Genomic DNA, 22,500 nt, shown 5'->3' with positions numbered 1-22,500 from the left:
AGATAAAATTGGAAGCTGGATACAAATTAATAGAATGATAAAAGTGAACTAATAAAATAAATATATAGTAAATATGTAATAATAAGATAATGCAAATGATTTATTTTTGGAAATATTTACTTTTAACATAACTTTTTTAGTAAAAATATTAGTAATAAATAATTATTTTAGGGCCTTTTTTCCATAGTTTTTGTTGGAGCCTTGAATAATGGCATATGCATGTACTTGTATATATATGTATGCATCTATTATGTAATCAAGGAGAACTCAACATTGAAAAAGCCACAAAAACTAAAGAAATTGAATCGGTACAATAAATTAAACGTATTACAGGCTGGGGCAAACATGAATTATTGCTTTATGATAGCATGCGTATACAGCTGTTGACTGAAGAGGAGCTAGTTTACCATGCATATAATTTCCTAAGATATTACTATGTATTACATAATTGAATCCTTTATGGACATTTTGATCACATAAATAAACCATCGCTATCATTGGAGATGGCATTCACAGTTAGTTCATGCAAACTAAAATCATTATCAAAGATCAATCCATCATCCATGCAGCTAATTGGCCTATATGAGTTACCCGAATAAGTTGGAAGAAAGTATCCACTTTGCTGCTCTTGCATCAATTGTTGCTTAGGAAATGGCACAGAAGCATGGTTTTGGTTAGAACTTATGGTGGCAAATGGTGGCATTGCTCCTCTAGTTGTTATTTTTGTGTGATGCTGATCGTGATGAATATGTTGTTTGGTACCATCTTGTTGGAAATTTAAGGTAATGGGACCCTTATGGATTGCAAGTGACATGGTGGTTGTGGTAGGACACCCAGTGAATTGTTGTACCAATGCCCTGAAATTGGAGGTGTTGGCTTTGAGAAGGGTAATTGGAGTGCTCTTAGAAGTTCTAGATCTCCTTCGGATTGGTTTGAATGCACAACCCTTTGGAGTTAAATTGTGGCCACTTGTTGTGTAGTTGTGTGAATTGGTTGGTCTCAACATCATCATGCCCTCTGATGATGATGACATGGTTGCATCCATGAGTCTTTCTATGGATGGATCATGAATGCATTGATCAGCCATGGCGGTCATGTTATCGTTCATGAATTGGGGTGGTGGTAATGGCTAATTAATTGGTGAGGGTAGTGATCGATGTTATTGTTGAGAGAGTTGTTTTTTTTTTTTTTGAGAAAAAGAGTGCATAAGCTTGGTTTTATATATATAGCTAGTAAGTGATTGGGTGAGACAGGGGATTACATTGACCATAAATTTAAACGTCTTTGTAACATCAATTTTGTTCACACGAGTACATGGTCAAGATCGTACCTTTGATTTTGTGGAAAAAAAACTTGATAGAAAGAAGCCAAATTCACTTGAGTAATCTTTACACATGGAAAGAAATTAGTTTCTAGTTGAAACATATCATGGAGCAAAAAAAATAAACATCTCTTCTTATTTTTCTTTCCATCTGCACAAGAATTAATATTCTTACACACTATTTAGTATTTCTGTATAAAGTTTGATTTTATATAAAATCTAGTTTTTACCAACTTAACTACAATTGAAATATAAATATAATTATTTACTACTTTGATTTTTTTTAGATCTTACACAATATCAAAAGATAATTAAATGAATGATATGTTCATATATTTTAAAATTATATATTATGATAATATTGATTTATACATTAATGAAAAAATTAAGTAATTTTGGGGTTAATATAAAATTATAAAAAAATATGATGTATATAATAATTTAGAGAGAGAGAGAGAGAGAGAGAGAGAGTCAGAGGGGAGGGAGAGATGTGTTTGTTTTTCAAAGAAAATTTTCAATTTTTGACTATTCTTTGATGGAGATACGGGAGAAACTTATTAGCAAAGGGATAGGTTGTTTCCAGGAAGTAACATGCTTGCGTGAATTAATTAATATATTAGTGATATACAAATCAGGGTTTGATTACTCATCACTTTTTGGAGACTTGTTAATTTGTTATGTTAGGGTCTTGAGGTGGTCTTTTTGTTCTTAATCAGAAGATCAGAAAGTTTGAAAATGATGAGACAAATGTGTAGTCACGCACCGTAATTTTCATAGTTTTTCACTTTTTATATAATCCACTAATTGCCGTGTTAGATATGGAAACATATGAAATAGGCATTAAAATTACAAGGTTTGAACCCCTCTTCTAAACGACTGAATCCTCCCACAACTAGGCCAATTTTAATGGGCTGAATAAAAACTATCTTAATCGGTTGAATAAAAACTTACAAAGTAATTATGTGAACCAACAAATTATTGATTTAACTAATATTAAATTTGATTTTATTAAACAAAATATTAATTTTAAACTAGCTATATTTTCAATAAAAATTAACAGAAAGGTAATTATGCCAACAAAAATTCAAATCGTTATCAATTACTAACAAAAATTCAAATCTTTACCTGCGAGTATGGGTAAAAATAAGTCGAATTGAATTGGGTTTTGTTTGGCTTCAGTATAACTTAAATTAAAAATATATGGCTTGAACTTAATCTATTTATCTATCAAAAAGTTTTTTTTTTAAGAATCTAATGTTCTGATTTACATAAAATTTTAATAATAAAATATGTATTTATAGGATATAAGTATTTTTAAGGTTTAATATAACATTCATATCTTATTTAAGAATATGTTTTGTAATAAAACATTCAAATATGACAAATTTATTTTTTAATAAATTTAACTATAAACTTTAACTTCACTTTTTTTAAGAAATCAACATTTAACAATACAAATAAACTTTAGATTTTAATAAATTATAACAAATTTAATATAATAATAATAATAATAAATAATTGTTTAGAATTTATTAAATAGGTCAATCAGTTAGGCATAAAAAGAAAACTTTTTTAAATGATCTAAGACCTGATTTGTTTAATTAAATAAATTTTACTAAAAATTTTGATTTGACCTATTTTTTTTTAAAAATCTAATCTGATCTGAGTCTGCTATAGACTAGACCATAGCTCACTATCGAATAATCTTTTCTATTTCCATCGTGAGTAATTACCATCAAATATTAGATACTTCAAATCACTCGTGTCATCACACATATATATTCCTTTGTGGACCAAATTATGGTACCTTTATAAATTAATTACTAGATTACGTAGTTCATAATAAACTATTTTTCAGACGACTTCTTCACACCTAATCAATCGTATTGAAAATCAATTGTTTATGCATCTTCTCAATAAATCACTCAAAAGTCTCTCTTTTTTGGTTTCAATGTTTCAACAGTGATTTCCTTCGCTTATTTCTTTACTAAACACGCTATATCGTGGTTCAGCCTTCTTATAATGCGGTGGTTTATTATGAAAAACCAAAATAAAGCTTATATTCAAAAGCTAACTAATTTTTATATTAGTAACATGTTTGCTAATGATTATCTTAAGAAAAATATCTGTTTATTGTTTAAATTTAAAAACAAACAAGTACTTTTCTAAAATAATTAAGTTAAATTAAACCCACCTTATTTTAATATAAATACTACATGAAAATGTAAAACTGAACGAATTCACATGATGCTGTTAATTTATAATTGGTTAGATATCCATATTCGAAAATTGGCTTTTGACCATCAAACTAATAAAATATAATTTATTATCTACACACTATCAAGTGATTCAAGTTTATGGATTGAAATTTTTTGATAAATAATCAAATTTGTTCATTTAAATTTAATTATTGAATGTATAAAAAATGTAAGAATTTAGTTATGTATTCAATTTTAATAACTAATTAATCCTTACTTTTTTTAACTGATTCTAAAAAAGTATAAGTTATTATCAAATTGATTATTGAATATTATAACTTAATCATAAAATAATTTTATAAATTTAATGACAAAACTAATTTGTCATATTTTTTTCATATTGGACTAAAGTTATTTATTTCATTTTTTAGAAATCAATTTGTCAATGTATCATATTTTCAAAGAAAAATTTAATTATTTATTCAAATTATTTTACTTTAATTAGTTGTTTCAATTTTGAATTTTCAATATGCAACTGCAATAAATATTTTGAAGAAAGAATTCTCTTGTTTTGGATGATTTTACTAGTCTCAAGTAAGATTTTTTCTCCTAAAAGATATTTGTTATCTATATAAAAAAAATTCTTTTCCATGAATCACTCTGAGATTATATTGGTAATAATTAGTTAAATATTTTAAAGATTACATAGCAAATTAAATAGTAGATTAATAAAAAAATAAATAAAATAATATTTGAAAAAGATATTAACTGTATGCTCCATAAAATTAAAATATTGAATAATGACAATTTATTTATTATTTCTAGGCCTTTTGTCTCAATATTTTTTTATAGATAAGAGGTTAAAATAAAAAAAGAAAAATTCCAAACTATTTTTTGCGATACTGACTACTTCCACCGCTTCTTTAATAGTTTCTCTATTAAAAAAAAAAAAAAAAAAGAAAAATTCCAAACTATTTTTTGCGATACTGACTACTTCCACCGCTTCTTTAATAGTTTCTCTATTAAAAAAAAAAAAAAAACAGGTTGAATTCATTAATTCGCCAAATTTCTAATTAAACTGGTCGATTTGATTCATGTTGGATTGTTGAAATTATTTTTATTAAGTTTTGAATACTAATTAACAATAGAGTTTTACGTTAAAAGTTTTATTAAATACCTACATAAGTTTATATATATTGAGAGACGTGGAGAGAGACATTGTTAAAAACAATGTGAGTATATATTATTAGTACATGAAATTTTAAGGTTTAAATTTTTTTATTCTACGTTTGCTTCGTCGAAACCTTAATTTGTTACATCCTAATACTTGGTCAAACTTGAATTTTAAACACAAAATAGACTTATACGTGATTGGAGGAAGGGAAGTACGACTTTGCCTATGGTTACTTTCTTCCTTATTTCTTTCTTATTGTTGACTCTTTCAGCCATTTCAAAATACAAGAAAATAGGTCTAATTTGTAAAATTAGTTTCCTTATTTTATCAAATGTTCTCTTATTTTTTAATTTGCTAGTTGACTCCTCTTATATTTTAAAATTTATTATCTTAACTAAGTAAAAAAGCATATTTTTATTGTATAAAATAAATTTTGAATAATGTGATAAAAATACATAAAATTATAAAAATATAATATATAAAATAAAAATAAAGTTTATATAAGTATACATATTTTAATTTATTCAAAAATAAAATTTAATTTTATATATTATATTTTAAAAGATAATATATAAGATTATAAAAATATAATAATAAAATAATAAAATTTGAATTTTAAACTATTTTTGCATAAAATTTATATTAATACTATGTTTTGGACTAGATATTCAAATGATCATGTGAATGTAATGATAAATGAATGTGTCATTCACTCTAAAGATGATGATTTTAGTTATTTTTCAAGCATTTTTTAAGTTTTTATTTTTAAAAAAATATTAATCAATTTTTTAGTCTAATCAATATTTAAAATCTAATTAATCAATAATTAAAATTAGATATGGAAACTAAGATAGTAATTTTTAAAATATATAAGAATTCAAATAGTAAATTAAAAAATAAGAAAATTAATTTGATAAAATAGGAGAATAAATTTTAGAATTAAGTCAAGAAAAAACTATGTCCAATTGATGTTGAGTTAATTTGCCTTTTCTTTGGGGGCAGTGCAGGTTAGCGATGCTGACTCACTTATTTAAGAAAATTAGTATGTATTACTTTCAAATAAGTTTAGGTGGACTCTTTCTCCTGCAAAAATTATCAATGCAGGGAGTAAAGGCTCTCGCTTGCAAGTACGTTGAGCTTGAACCATTGATTATTATGTTTATGTCATTGAACTCTTCAAAGATTAAAGAAATAGAATATATATATATATATATATATATATATATATATATATATATATATATATATGTGACATTTCCATCATGGCATAGGATTTTTTCAAATGGATTTTGTAATGGATTTCATTTATGTTTATGATAAAAAAGAAAGGAAGAATTGAAGCTGATTTTCGTCACCATCGATATGAGCGTAAAATAAAAATTAAAAAGGTTGGTTTTAAATAAGTTATTGGCTTAATTGTAAAATCGATCCTTTTATTTTACTTATTTTACTAAATTCGTCATTCCATTTTTTAATTTATTATACCAGCTAAGTCCCCAAAATGTGAAGGACACTCTTTTATCATTATACCTAACTTTTAATTTGAATATTTAATGTAAAATATAATATTAATATAAGTTTTATGTGAAAATAATTATAAAATCAATTTTTTTTAATTTATTATATTTTTATAATCTCATATATTATCTTTTAAAATATAATATATAAAATTCAATTTTATTTTCATATAAATTAAAATATGTATATTTATATAAGTTTTATTTTTATTTTATATATTATATTTATCTTTTAAAATGATACTTGTGATTTAATGACAATATTGTAATATAGATAAAAGAAATACTGTCAATAAATTATATACATAAATATTTTTAAAAAAACAAAAAATAATGTCATTTTATTTAATTACGTATCTTTATTATATAATTTAATTCTTTAAAAAAATTACATAGATTAAATAAAGTTAAATATAAATAAAAAGAAATACAATTATAAAAAAATAAGAATATCTTAATATAGGTAAAAAATATTATCATTAAATCACATATAAATATTTTAAAAAGATAATAAAATATTTTAATTTTATGAAATTATAATATATAAAAAATATATAAATTAAAAATAAAATTTATATTATATCTTTCCTGTATAAAACAATTTTTGAATAATGTGATAAAAATTACACAAGATTATAAACATATAATATATAAAATAAAAATAAAACTGATATATATATATATATATATATATATATATATATATATTCTAATTATATGAAAATAGAATTTAATATCATATATTATATATATTAAAAGATAATATATGAGATTATAAAAATATAATAAATTTTAAAATATAAAATTTGAATTTTGAACTATTTTCACATAAATCCTATATTAATGTTATATTTTGTATTAAATATTTAAATGAGTTCTTATTTCTTAAAAATTATTGATCAACTTTCTAGTCTAATTTAACGATTAATGGTAATTAGTTATGGGGACTCGGATAATAAATTAAAAAATTGGAGGACCAATTTTCCTATTAAGCCTAAGTTATTTTATTAAATGGTGAGTGTACCTTCTTGAAATGGCCAAGAATAAATTCAGATTGAACCGAGTACATATGGACGAGGCCGAGAATATGGGGTCTTGGCTATTTGCAAAGCCCCTACTTGTATACTCCTTTTTCCTTTGTTTGAATTTTTGCCTCTCAAACTATTATCACCTCCTTTTTCCTTCCATATAAATCTCTCCATCTCTTATTCTTCTAGCGAAATTAATGTTCTGGAAACTAATTCTCAAAATGCATTTTTTAGTTAATTATTTAAAAAATTGATGAAATTTCTATGGTCCAGAAACTAAAATTTAGAACAGTTAGGAAGCTAGGAAAAATACATTCTGGAAACAAAGATTGCGAAGTGGTGACATAGACAGACCTCCACCTTCCATCTACTAATTGGAGAGAGAACCATGACACTATATGATGTGTCATGCTTTACTTGCATCTAGTTACGGACAGAGAGACTTTGTGTTAGTACTTAATGACCTTGCTAAGGGTAACAAGGCGAGAACGCATTGAAGGAGACTGCAGTTACCATGCAAATGCTTGTTTTATCTAGTTGTGCAATATGTACTATGTCCAGTGTCAATAGCAACATTGTGTCTATGCAATGAGAACATGCCTAATACATTTGGTAGGTTGAACATTTTTTGTAGTTTGACTAAGCCGAAAGGCGGAATAAAATTCAGTACTAACAGGAATAGTATGTAAATTTGATTGTTTGTTCTCATTGTCTGTTTTATATCTTCATTTACCATGCAAATGTTGTAAATTTGAATTCAATTGTTGTTGTCTTGTTCTGTTAAACGTATACCTAGAAAAATGTGGAGTCGTACCTGATAATCACAATAGAATAAGTTTTGATAATTATATAATTATTGTGCTCATATTTCTTTATAGTAATCATAACTTTGTAATTATGGACTTTTCCTTCAAAATGCACTCATCTTTTAAAGAATCATACCCACTAAACCAATCATTTCAATTGTCTACATTTGCGACACAATGTGAGCTCATTGGTGAATTCAGCCAATTACATAGTGACAAATTTCCAAAGTCAAACTCCCTTTCTCATCAATCCAAACCATATAATTATAATCAGTTCCTCCTCCCTTTTACGTCTCCTTTTTAATTATATAGACAAAATAAATATCGTTTTCCCCCTTAAATTATAATTATACCTTTTATTTTAGTATCTTTTTAGCCTTGAGAACTTGTGGCATTTACTTCATTATACTTTTTCTACTTTGCTGGTAGTATGCTTAGAATTTGCATTTGATGCAGCTTTTGTAACATATGATGTGAAAGTACTTTGGTTTGCTATACTCCTTCTTAAAACAAAGTGTTATCATAAGTTGTTTTATACAGACAAAAACTCGTAAATAAAAGAAAGAGAATGATAGTTTTACAAAAATTATCTTTATTAAATAGATGAAAGAGAATAATTAATATTAAATTTAAAAAATAAAGTAATATTTATTAAAAATATGGGTAAAAAAGAGCCAATAATGTTACATTGAAAAGCCAAATGTAAACTTATTGGATTTGTTTTTATTCTAACAAAGCTCACTGCTTTTTTCCTTAAGTATAAATCTCTCTGACCGATTCAATTATAAATTTTGTTACTATGAAGATGATATAAAATAGTTCCGCTTGATAAAGTAGACATTTACTAACACTCGGATCATAGCTAAGATTCAAATTTTGACAAGGTCATATATAGAGGAATATGGACTTCACCTTTCATCTGACCCATGACAAGCGATGTCTTTTGTTGGTGTTTTAAGTTCACGGTTAGTGTTTATAAAGAAAAAAAAAACTTGGAAATCATGAATGGTTGGAGTTGGAGTGTTACCTTATTGGAAGGTTGAAGGACATTCTTGCAGTCACGCAAACTTCATCTTCGTATTTCAATCATGAAAATCAAGTTCAAGCGTGTTGTTTATAACCATAAAGATCAAGACTGTGCCAAGGGGATCTGAAAGAACTTCCTCTCTCGAGGAAATTGTTATTCCAACCTCATACCTAATCCTTGACTCAATCATGCGACCATGGAAAACGAGGTAAAAGCGAAATGCTTGGAAATGATATAGCACTTGCCAATGTGGTGAGATAACGGTGTGAATAATAGCTTCAAAAGGATAAAAGTGGGCAAGTGGCGATGATGGACAATCAAGTTTAGAGTCACCTTTTGGTATAAAAAAAATGCAATGATTCATCATTGTTGAAAAGCACATGGAATTGGTTCTCCTTTAATCTCTATTTTAGTTGAAATTTTAACCTAAATCAACTATTAGTTTTTATAATAAAAATCCACCCTAGATATAATAACTACTTAGCTAAGGAAAACGGCATTTATGTGGTCGAACTCCTAGTTGAAATTGCAGTCCACGATTTATTGGCATTTGTGAAATGTCAACTCAATATGTTCAAGGTCATGTATTTAACTGAAAATTTGATGCTTTCATTTCAAATTTTCAATGTGAGATCTGTCCAGAATTCTTGACACTAATTGAATGCGACTTACATAAGTCGCATACCCCTACTTTTTATTAAACACACATTTGACCTTTTCCAAAGAAAATTGAGCAATTTACACCAGACACGACTAACAACCAAAGGGGGACATTAAACACAAGTATACAACTAATGAATAGATACTCGTAAGATTACATTAAATACAACTAGTGTATAGTTTACACAACACTCTGAATCTGATTTTTCCCGTGCTATCTACATGGGACGAGAGCACATACTCAGAAATGCATGGGACGAGCCTTTTTCTACTCAATCTCAGTATTTTCCTGCCCTGGTTTTGCAAATAGAGACACATTCACATGTACCCTCGCATATTGCTTCATGGAAATTATTAAGCCTTCAACGTAAACAGAAAAATTCAAATGTGTGTGGAGAGAGAGAGAGAGAGAGAGAGAGAGAGAGAACACGATTAAGAGGAAGAACTATGAAATTACAAGAGCATTTACAATGAATCGGCAGCTACAATTACAATTGCACCCCAATGGGTGCAGCGGATATAAAGGAAAAATGCACAAAATTGGAATTACAAGGGTCAAATTTATTTGCACCCTCAAGTTATTCTGTTTCAATTCTCGTTAAATTACAACTATTTCAAGTATTGTAGTAAGTTTGGGTTTTCTATATCTTCTCAAAAGCAAAGAAGAGCATACAACGCTTACAGACGACAGAGCCATGCATGCACCAGCAACCCATGGTGGCAGCTTGATCCCCAACCAAGGAAAGAAAACCCCGGCAGCAACTGGTATAGCAACAACATTGTAAGCCATCGCAAATACATAATTCAATCGAATACGGAAAAAGGTCTTTTTGGAAAGATCAATGGCAGTGATCACATCTTCCAAGTTATCTCTCATCAGCACATAGTTAGCAGCTTCTATTGCAACATCTGTCCCAGCCCCAATTGCCATACCAACATCTGCAGCAGCTAATGCTGGAGAGTCATTGATGCCATCACCCACCATTGCAACTATACTTCCATCCTTTTGGAATGAACGAACAACATCAGCCTTTCCTGCAGGCATAACTTCTGCCCTAACATCTTGAATGCCAACCTGTCACAGTACATTTTTTTAAGCAAGTTGTAACAATAACAACAATTTCTACCCAAAAGGTTATATTACAACTGTCATAAAGAAGTGACACATACTCCATTATGATTTACAATAGAGGGCTGAAGTACCAGATATTTACATAACATATTTAAAACTGTTTTAATTCTTTCAATATTTTCTTTTTTGGTAAATTCAGTTCTTCCACATATTACTATTGCATTTGCAAATAAGAAAAACAACGGCCTGCTCAAAAACAAGAGGCCAGATAATAGGTTAAATCATACTTTTCCTTCATTCAATGATTACAACATTTCCTGTCTACGGTTCAATTTAACTGATACTGTACACTACAAAAACAATATTTTCCTTTGCAAAGATGTTGGTTTTCTTCTCAAGTAGAAGTCCAAATTTTAAATGCATCAACTAAGAAATCACACTCAAAGTTATCACAACAGCAAACTTTCAAATCAAAAGGGAATATTATATATATACAAACCTCTTTGGCTACAGCTCGAGCTGTTCTCCAGTTATCTCCTGTAACCATCACAGGTATGACTCCCATTTTCTGTAGGCCCTCTATAACAACAGCAGCTTCTCTCTTTAGTGGGTCTGCAATCCCTAAGACTCCAATTAATATATCATCATATGCAACTAGTATCCCTGTCTTTGCACTTTCTTCAAGCTCTACTACAAAATTTTCGACTTCTGTAGAAATATTTATGCCATTTTCCTCCAGCAGCTTCCGGTTACCAACCTGTTTAGGATATGCTGCCTCAAGTAAGCAACTCTCTGGAAAATAGTTCTTAAACAGAATAAGTAGTATCACAATAACCAAAAGACATTACCAAAATACGCCTCCCATCTATAAAGCACTGGATGCCCCTTCCTGGAAGAGCAGAGAAGTCTGAGACATCATAAAGCCACCCTGACTTGTAGTCCTCAGAAGCACTCTTGGTATCACTGGTAGGAGAAGACTCATCAAAGAAATGAAAATGGCGAGCGTATTGCAATATTGCTTTTGCCAGTGGGTGTTCACTGCTAGCCTGAATTAAAACAGAAGAATAATTAAAATTTGAAACAAATGATTCCTCTAATAGAACATCATAAAATATGGAAGGGTGAAATTTACTGACAAATAAATAGGCAAAGATGATATAGATCTTAACCAATATTCTTCTTAATCTAATTTCAGAATGCCAGTACTATGGGGAAGTTGAGCTGTCTGTGTTGAGGGGGGGAAAGAAATGCAGAAAAATATTACACTCTTATGAGTCCTTTATAATTGGATCTAGGCTTGAACCGTGTATTTGTGACAATACCATAAACAGAGAACAAGAATCAAAGAAAGTAATCATCATCATGAAATTGAGAGTCACCTCAGCAGAAGCCACCAATGTAAGAAAATCTCCACGGTCCATTCCTCCAAACACTTTAGCAACAGTAACAGTGGCTTTTGCCTGAGTTAGAGTGCCTGTTTTATCAAATATGACGTACTTCACCATCTGAGCCCTTTCCAAGGAGTCTCCTCCTTTAATTAACACACCATTGTTGGCCCCAACCCCTGTTGCCACCATGACAGCAGTTGGTGTTGCCAAACCAAGTGCACATGGACATGCAATCACCACAACAGATATTGAAAACATAAGAGCAAAAACAAAGTGATTTCCATTTTTTGGCAGCCATTCATCTGGGTATGCTCCAAGAGCCCCAGCTACATACCTACAATTTTACACAGAAGTAGTGATAAGCATTCCGATTACACATCAGAAACCAGCTTTTGTCAATATGCAAAACTAGTCAAGCTAATCTTACCAACACAATAGTGTCAATAATGCCAACACCACAACTGTAGGAACAAATATGCTTGCAACCTGCAAGCCAAAAGAATGGTACCTGAGTTCATATCTAATATTTAGCCATTGGTAGGTCAATCAATAACAAGATTATAAAGTCAAACATAGTGACTACTATAAAAGAATCATGAGCAAGGACCAAAAACAGCTGCTGGAATTATGAATAGAGCCTAAAACCAAAATAAATGAATTCATTAAGTATCCAATTTTATGAATAATTTCACAGAAGGAGCCTTGGTGATCAGAGGTGAGGCATCAAAATCCTAATATGTAAAAATGCTTACACAGTTACACTATCAAATTAACATCTGCAGAGCATAGAAGTCACACAAGAGCATGAGCAGAATACTAACATAATCAGCAAACTTTTGAATGGGAGCTTTGGACATCTGGGCTGTCTCCACCAAACTAATTATCTGACTCAAAACTGTATCAGATCCTACTTTGGTGGCTTGAACGTGAAGGACGCCATGCAAATTGATCGTACCTCCAATAACAGATGCATTGACCTCCTTTGAAACGGGTATAGATTCACCAGTCACCATACTCTCATTTACATAACTTGAGCCCCAAGTAACAATACCATCAGCAGGAATCTTTGTACCAGGAAGAACTTTTAATGTGTCACCAGGTTGAATGAGCAAGGAATCTATTTCCCTTTCTTCAACAGTTCTACCACCTAGAAAACAAAACAATCATTGGCAAGCTCTAATTTGAGAAACACCCCTGATTAACGAATTTTCAGCCTAAATATTAAATAACAAAAAAGAAGCCATTTCACTTTCATTTTCTCTTTAAGAAAACAAAGCACATCAAGTTAAAGTGACATGCACCTTTATCTTTGGCAATCAATAAAGCTGTTGCAGGAGTAAGTTCCACTAGCTTCTTAATGGCATCAGAGGTCTTTCCCTTGGCAAGGCACTCCAAATACTTGCCCAACAATACAAATGTTATAAGCATAGCGCTTGTTTCAAAGTATGTTGGAGACCAAAATCCTGTAAGGGCACCATACAGAAGAGCACAAACAGAATAAGCATAAGAGGCTGTAGTTCCCAAAGCAACCAGGACATCCATGTTTGTTGAACCATTTCTAAGAGCTCTTCCAGCTGCTATATAGAAGCGTTTCCCAATCACAAATTGAATGACACTCACCAACGCCCAATTCAGCCAATCACCCATGAGAAAAGGCCCACATCTCCAAAGTAATAAAGAGTAAACCAATGGTATATGAGGACAAATCACCCCCATGAAGAAGAGAGGAATCTGCACATCAAGCAAAAATCAGTACAAAAGAACGAAAACATTAAACCAAGACCCTAAACAAAAAACAAGTGCTGTTAACCCAGATTCACAAACATTAAACACGATTCGTTTCAGCAACAATATCAAGTCTCATTTTACTTCAGTTACATATTCCTACGAAGAGAAAAAGGATGACATGATGACAAAATCCCACTTACTTTCGATGAAATTCCTGTACAGACTAATACAACCCCTGCAAATCATGAAGTATGGTATTTTAACAAAACATTTCAAATAGCTATAAAGATCACCATCAAACCCACTAAGGTCAGCCTAGAGGTGGGATTGAAACAGTTTGCATAAAGTCCTAGGTTCAAATCTCATTACAACAAATTGTAAACCAAAAAAGGCCCACCATGAAACCAAAAGGAGGACAAGTAAAGAAACAAAATAAACTACAACGAAACCAAACCAGGAAAACACAAACATTACTAAAGAAGCATAACTGAAATCAAAAGAGATACTCACACTGAGAAACAAGCTGGAAATAAAAAGGCGAAACATAGTGGAGCTTTCTGAACCATCTTTAGAAGCCATCCTAGCGTAAGGATTCCTAACATGCAATTTGAACCTGCCATTACTCCCCAACTGGATCCCATCAACCAACGACCTCGAGCTGATAACTTCAGGGTCAAACACCACATCAAGCTCGTTCACCGCCGTGTCGAACCGAAACTGCCTCACCCCTTTGGTGCCACTCAGCATCGCTTCCAGAACCTGAGCATCACCAAGAGAGTACACGCCACTCACCCCTAACACAATCTGGTCCTGCCCGTTGCTCTGCACAAACGTGCCCTCGAAACCCGCGTCTTCAATCGCAGCCACAATATCGTCCTTGCTTATCACGTTGGGATCATACTCAACCTCGCCCAACGAAGTTGCCAGAGCCACCACTGCTCTTTTCACTCCGTTGAGGTTCCTCAGAATGCCTTCAATGGAATTCACACATGCCGCACACGTCATCCCGCCGATGGTGAACTGCCCCACCACGGCGGCGGCGGCTCCGCCGTGCGCCACCGCACCGGAGTCCGGCAAGATCTCGGCCTCGAAACCTGCGTCTTCAATCGCATTCTTGATATCCTCATCCTACAGTTAATTAGAATTATTAAAATCAATAACTAACTAACATAACAAAACACTTCCACAAATAGAACGAAGAAGAATCGCGAAACGCGAAAACGGAGCCTAATTAATTACCTTGACGAGGCCGGGGACGAAAACGACGTCGGCTTTGTTTTGAAGAAGAGCGACGGAGGCTTCGGTGATGCCGTGAACGGACCGGAGAGCCGTTTCGACGGAGTTGGAGCACGCGGCGCAGGTCATGCCGGTGATTCTGACCTGAATTCTTTTCGTTTCATCGTGAACGACGTCGTTTTTGTCGTAGGAGTCGAGGAGGCGAACGTCTTCGAGGTCGTCGGAATCTTCGCCGGAGGCGGGGGAAGTTAGTTGCACGTCTCCGGTGCTCGGCGCCATGAGGAGAAGAGAATAGAATGAATAATGTGACGAGGAAAATGCAAAGGAAAAGAAAATATATAAAGGAGGGAAAATTGAAAGAGAAGAGAATGCGGAGAGAAACGGGAAAAGCAAATGAGAAAATGATTTTTTTTCGATTTATCGGTTTTGGTGGAGAAAGCAACTTTTTAACTAAGTGGAAGGTGGAGGTGGGGCAGGTAAAGGGGTTGGAGGGAGATTTTTTCCTGTTTTGCCCTTGTACTTCTGGACTTGGGGTTTTGTACTGCGTTTCCGCGTCTACGATGATAGGACCGTGTTTGGTTCGCCAACGCACGCATTACTTGTGTTTTCGTCAAACGTCGCATATCAATTTACGTCTTCTTCTGTTGTTGAAGTTGAAGGTTCTGGCTGGCGGGTGTGCTGGTCAAACAACGTCAAAAGCTGAGTTTCGATTCCAATTGGAAAAGGTTTGCCAAGGAAGTTTGATGCCAATCATAATAAAATATTAATATTTTTTTATCAAATTAAAAAATATTTATTTTATTTTATCTAAGAATCATTTCTATTAGAAAATTTAACTGATGACATTTATTAGGATTTTTTTTAATCATATTTTTATTTATAAAACTTTAATATGAAATCTTCCTTAAAATACTAAATTGATCCTGACTCATACCAACAACTTATCATTAGAAAATGCTAGTATATAATTGGATTTTGGTGGGTTCTTTAATTAAATACTGTATTAACTATGTAAAGGGAATATTTCACGTTGGAAAAACATTAAAGCAAGATGAGTTCAATAAATGAGAGTGTAAGCGATGCAATGCAACAGAACAGGATGGAATGGAATGGCATGGCAGCTTGGGGTGTGGCCCACTTGCTTTTCTTTATAGTGATTATCTTTTTTTAGAATTATGTGAAATTTCATTTTGGATTTGTTTGTATCACGACCATAATTGTCAAACTAGGTAGGATTAATTCAATTCACATTTGATAATTTAATTGGATTGATTTTATTATTAAATCAATCAGGCAATTTATCTTAGATGATCAGGTTAAATTTGACTAGTTAAATTACCTTATTTTAGTTGGTTAAAGATGAGGATAAAAAAAATGAAGAACCTTTAGGACGTCGTCTTAATCTTTTATTATTATTAATTATTATTTTAGATTTTAAAATATGAATAAACTTTTCTTACACAAATATTGTTAATTATATATTTATATATAATAAATATATATATATAATTTTTAATTTTTAATATATATCAAATCAATTATTGATCCACCTATTGAACCACTAACTCACTAGTTCAATCAAATTAATGATTAAACTAGATTTTTCAACTATCACGAGTAACGTGCTGGTTAATTAAAAACCTCATGTAGGGTGCTATAGATTTACCCTCTAAAGTCTCAATAAAGAATGAAAAAGAGGACTTTCTATTGTTGAATTGCTTTTGAATAATAAGATATGAGCTTGTTTTAATTATTTAAAGCTTTGCGGGTTTGGCTCAACTAATACAAACTGAATTCTACTTTGTTATATTCAAAATTATTAATATTTAGATTTTTTTTCAGTTGAAAGAAAGAACAAACAAAGATCACCATAAACTATCTGGTATATAGTATATCATTCTTTAAGAGGTGGTATCTTTAACGTATAATTTAAAGATATATTCTAAATTATGTTATGAGTCCATATATGAGATATATGATGCTTGATATTAAATAATTTTGTATATTTTATCATTTATTTAACATTTATAGACTCCTTTTTAAAAACTAAAAAACATTTTAATCTAAATTAAAATAAATTGGATTGGATTTGTTTTAAAATTAGACCAATAAATGACCAAATAGCAAAATCGAGGTGGTTGGATTGAAATCTTAATTTTTTCCCTAAAAACTAACTCAATCCAATTTGTGGACACTGTTGTGAGTTTTACTGATTAGTTTGTATATTGTTGACACTTTGTCCAATTCTTTTGGCACATTATTTAAGCATTCTAAAAGGCTTGTTAAATTTTAAGACAACCTATAAGGTTGAATATCTGCGACAAACCTTTTAAAAATATGAAACTTTAGTCGAGCCAAAATTGAAAATTGTGTTTTAAACGGGTTGATTCATTAGAATTAAATCCATTATGATTGATGCGCCTAAAAAACTATTTTTTAACTACATATACACACATTACTGGTATATTTTGTTCAGGGAAGAAAACGAGGAAATAAAGGGAGAGAAAAGGAATGGAAAGTAAAATGATTTTGTAAGTTGTTTAATGGGAAAGGAAGTCAAGTATGCATGTAAAATGACATAAATATCTCTAATAAAGAAGTATACATTAGGATATTTCAGCCATTTAATATAAAAATTATGTTCTCTCTCATTTTCTTCTCATTTTAGAAAGAATGCAGAATATGTGAGTTTCACTTACTTTTTATATAAGCATAATTTTATTATTATGTATAATTTTCTAGTGTTCAACATAAAAAAATTATACTATAAAATTTTAGATAATATATATTTTCTCATTTATTATATTTTATAATTTCTGTGAGAAAGTTCATAAAATTTAATCTGATTCATAATGCAATTTTCTATCGTGAACTTATATATTGTTCTTCTTAAATTCTCTACTCACTTTAATGGTATTGTAACCCTATTTAAAATTTATCTTCTTAAGTTAAAAACTATCCTCTGTTTTTTTTTTTGAAGTAAGGGATAATGTTTTTATTCAGAAGATAGCACCCACAGCCACAGGTCGCGGACAGTATATCATCAGGTACAATGGGCAATGATTGGGAGGGATTAAGCCTCCTTAACATAAAAAGTTAAATGAGCTAGCTAGTTTATTATCTATAGCTTAATTTGTTTGCTAATCTATTAACAAAATAGTGAGAAAAAGATAATTATTTTACAATTCTCAATGACTTTAATATAATTTAAAGCCTAACAACAATTACATTACACATCTTTTTATTAAAATCATTTCATAATTACATAAGACACTCTTAGATTAAAATAATCTAACATTTTATTCCCTTGTCTTCACTTACCAAGTAACCAAACAAGAAAAGAGATGGTTTATTATCTTTTCTTCCTCTTTCATTTTTCTTCTTCCATTTTCTAGTGTACAAAACCTAACTTGCACGAGATTAAGATATGGTAGAGACAAACAAAAATCAGAAATTACTCTATCTGGTTGCCACTACCACGACGAATAAAGAGAAATCCTAATATGAAAGTAGAGACGCAAGCTTATTTTATGCACACATATGCATGTGTACTGACGCAATTACTTTGTCTCGTTCAATAATAATAAAGTTATACTTTTAACTACTTAGTTTATTCACAGCCTTAATCCATGTCTTTCATTCAAAGAACAAGAAAACAAAAATCTTAATTCGGTTACGTTACCCCATACCTTGTTGCTTACAGTTTTGTCCAAAGCTAAATCTTCTTCTATTAGAACAAAGTGTTTTGGGAAGCTTCTATAAATTGGTCCAAAGACATTTTTATTACATACTTTCTTTTTTATGTCACACATCCGCACTGCTATTTAACATTTATTTTAATATATTCTATAAAAAAATATAAATTTTCTTTTATGGTTTCTTTTCATATTGTTTTTTAACATTAACATTTTATGTTTTTAAAGTTTATATTAAATTTTTTAATCTTGAATTTTAATTACATATATACATATATTGGGGAAAAAAAACTTATTTTATTTAGTCTGGAAAACTCTTATCATTACCTTTTAAACAAATTTTTAATCTTTTTATGTCAATGTTCCTCGTCTCATTTAGTGAATGATTACGTGATTGTTGTTGAAAGTAAACAATCATGAATGGGTTAATAGACTTCCAAATTTTGGTCCCGAGGGAAAAGTTGAGTGAGAAAAATGAAGAGGAAAAGCAAAAGCCATTTTTATTGTACGTGACAATTTTTGTTGGAAAGATGACATTTTTCTCCACTAGCCCTTGTGATAAAAATAGTAGTATGAAGATAGACGAGGCTCCACAGATCTAAATGAAAACTACTACTTACATTAGAAAGGAAAGATAAATTAAAGGGGAACATTAGAATACCTTATCTTCCACCAAAAACAGTGTGCTATGTGGCACATCATCAGATGTGGTATCCACAAAAACAGCTTTTTCTTACGCTCACATTTGCATGCCATAACCTAAATTCAGATTTTCTTGATTTTTTCTAAGCATAGAATGTGACAATGTGCAAAGACTCTAATAGGAGAGAACTGAATGATCAAGCCGATAATTCAACCATTAACGCTCATTCGCATCCACACACTAACGGTCTTCTTCGTTTAGAAAAGAAACTGAGATAAAAACATTGAGTAGAAGTGTATGATTTTTTTCCTTTTATTTAGTCGTATAAAATGCTAGTAATTTACTTGTCAACGCATTTTTTTTAACAAATACGCTCTTATTGATTTAAAATTAATTTATTATTATCTCCTTCCCGTATCTTTTGTTATTTAGCTTTTTATTTTTCCCCCAGAACATTTAATATTTTAGAATTTCAAAGTCTAACTAATGCATTTTTCTCAAATATATTCTTATTTAATATTATCTTAGGTCTTATATATATATATATATATATATATATATATATATATATATAAGCAACAAATAATATTTTTCTTTGATTTTAATTATAAGCAATAATGACCAATTTTTAAACTTATTCAGAATTAAATATCTTTTATATCATTAATCTATTGTTAATTCTATTTACTAGATATTCATTCAATGAATTATAAATTTTAACATTAAATTAGATCATCACTTACAATATTTAAACTTAAAAACACTTTTGAAATAAAATTTAAATTTATGATAATATTAAATGTGATCACTAGTTTTCTTAGTTTTAATGATTTATAATATTTTATTTATATATAAGTAGTATAAACTAAAAGTGATACAAGTATAAAAAATCAAGGTACTAAATGAGGACATTAGTCAAATGTAACAATTTAGTTTCATTAAATATTTTTTAATTTATATCCAATAACCTTAAACATCAAAAGACATGATGAGAAGGAAGTAGTAAAAAATATAGATTAATTTTTTTAACAAGTCTCATTTTAATTTAAGGTGAGAAGTAGTTTTTCGCATGTAATTGTTATACTGAAGTTTAAACTTGTAAACATATCCATTTTATCTCAAATCCCTCATCATTAGATCAACCCTAGTGAATTAAGTCAGTAACAATTAGTTAGTACATTTTTTGTTTGCAGTTGAAAATATTATGACACACATTTTAATATGAATTCAACAAATAGAAATCAAATGAGCACAAAAAGTAAGGGTTGTGTAACCGTTGCAACCTTATGTTGTTAGCAAAATGAGGTTAGCAAAAGCATCTACATCATTCTTTTTGCGTTTAGTTTTTGTTGGTCGATTGGATTTTATCTCAAAGTTCATATTCAACAAATTGGATCGATGGTAAACCAAATTAAACATGCATGGATCTGTTGGTAAAATTAGTTTTGCCTCAAACATAATTTTACAACACACGCTCTTAATGTGCCATACGGTCCCATCTATTGATCAAATTGATTTGCATTTTGAAACTTCCTGCCAAATTAAATGCTGCAACTTTGACAGATTACACAAGACCAGAAACGAATCCAAGGGAGTATATGAGGAAAAAAAATAGAAATATTAAAATTAAAAAATATTAATAAAAAAATATATAAGAAAAATAAGTTTTTAAGTTAATATTTGTTTAATTTTTTTAACAGTAGATCATATCTCTAATTTTATCCACAAAGTTAGTAATAAAATATTTTTAAGAATTATTTATTAAAAATAAATATTTAAATAATTATGTAAAAGAAAAACCCGATCCCTTTGATATATTTTTGGATCCGGTTGCTGCACAAGACCAACTAATTAATGAGCGGAATGTGTGGAACTGTCAAACAAATTTGCTTTATCGAGTTTTGTCATTGTTGTTTATGGCATTCGTTGAAACTTCGAAGCACATTAATTGAGTTTTTTTGGTAGAGTTTCTCGTTATTTTTTTTTTGTAGAGAAAACACATTAATTGTAGACAAAATAAAATATTTGTTGGTTCTTAATATAATAAGAACTTAGTTTATACAACTTTAGTATAAAACAAATTATACTGTCAATTAATTAAAAAATTATCATTGATATACTTTTCAAAATAATTATTATAAATAAAGTCATTATACATGATATTTTTTTAGATAGCAAAGGAAAAATATTCATGATATTTTATAATCAGATAACAATGTAAATATTTATATTTACTTATACGATAATTAATTAAACGATGACCCCTAAAAGAACAACAATCAATACAAATATGAGAAATAAAGTCAAAGTTGGGTATGAAAGTGTGGAACCAAGAAATAGATGCATTCAACACGGCAAATTTGTGGTGAGCTTTCGGTTCTCCACATCAAATTGTACATATAAATTCTCAAATTGTTCGAGGGTGACAGTAATTTCGGTTCAGGCTCAGGTGTAAGAAATACATTACAAAATTACTACTATATATTATAATTTGCTTTGTTTGTTGAGCTAATATGAATAAAAACATTAATATATCTTGTTGAGATAATTTTAACGGAAAAAATTAATTTATCAAAGAATTTAAATTTTTTTAATTTAAAATTCATTGTTTGAATTTTTTTAATGAAAAATTTAAATTTTTGAAATTTTAAACAATTAAAATTGTGAAATTTTAATTTCCTTCTAAAAATAAGAAATTAAAAATAGAAGAACTTTTTAAAAAATTCTTATATGTCTTTTATAATCTTCATTTTCTCTTTCAATCTACAAGTTTTTGAAATTTCGTTCTCAAGTTACTCATTTTTTTTCATCCTCATAATTTTAATTTTTTTTATCCAAACACAATTTTAAAAATAAAAAAATTTCAATTAAAATATTTTAAATTCTTAGAATTTTAAATTTCTTAAAATTTAAAATTCCCTCGTCGAAAGGGATTTTTAGCAAGTTACAATCAGGTGTAATATCTGCATCCATATATTAAATATTAAATATTAAAGGCAGGATTGCT

The 22,500-nt window shown here is 29.6% G+C and overlaps 2 protein-coding genes across 2 annotated transcripts; both read right to left on the bottom strand.

Moving 5' to 3' along the window:
- Positions 1-292: 292 nt before the first annotated feature.
- Positions 293-1,188, bottom strand: LOC100801003 (VQ domain-containing protein). The gene has a single exon (NM_001254597.3). It carries the CDS (start codon positions 1,106-1,108, stop codon positions 473-475), a length of 636 nt encoding a protein of 211 aa, NP_001241526.1. The 5' UTR covers positions 1,109-1,188; the 3' UTR covers positions 293-472.
- An 8,975-nt stretch (positions 1,189-10,163) lies between these two features.
- On the bottom strand, positions 10,164-15,575 carry LOC100798164 (copper-transporting ATPase RAN1). Its single transcript, XM_003524077.5, has 9 exons — positions 15,159-15,575; positions 14,430-15,047; positions 13,493-13,922; positions 13,013-13,338; positions 12,619-12,677; positions 12,183-12,525; positions 11,652-11,849; positions 11,303-11,560; positions 10,164-10,806 (listed from the first exon to the last, which is right to left on the bottom strand). Exons 1-9 carry the CDS (start codon positions 15,432-15,434, stop codon positions 10,330-10,332), a joined length of 2,985 nt encoding a protein of 994 aa, XP_003524125.1. The 5' UTR covers positions 15,435-15,575; the 3' UTR covers positions 10,164-10,329.
- Positions 15,576-22,500: the final 6,925 nt, after the last annotated feature.

This window comes from Glycine max, chromosome 5 (assembly GCF_000004515.6).
Source record: "Glycine max cultivar Williams 82 chromosome 5, Glycine_max_v4.0, whole genome shotgun sequence".
NCBI lineage: Eukaryota > Viridiplantae > Streptophyta > Magnoliopsida > Fabales > Fabaceae > Glycine > Glycine max.
This window is presented reverse-complemented; position numbering and strand designations above follow the sequence as displayed.

What these genes read in the sequence shown, in the direction of transcription:
- LOC100801003 (NM_001254597.3), bottom strand. Translation starts at nt 1,108, where the DNA reads ATGAACGATAACATGACCGCCATGGCTGATCAATGCATTCATGATCCA.
- LOC100798164 (XM_003524077.5), bottom strand. Translation starts at nt 15,434, where the DNA reads ATGGCGCCGAGCACCGGAGACGTGCAACTAACTTCCCCCGCCTCCGGC. An exon ending in TTCAAAAGTTTGCTGATTAT is followed by an intron (nt 12,678 to 13,012) that starts GTTAGTATTCTG and finishes TTTGGCTTGCAG; the next exon opens with GTTGCAAGCATATTTGTTCC. An exon ending in CATTGGTGGCTTCTGCTGAG is followed by an intron (nt 11,850 to 12,182) that starts GTGACTCTCAAT and finishes GTTTTAATTCAG; the next exon opens with GCTAGCAGTGAACACCCACT.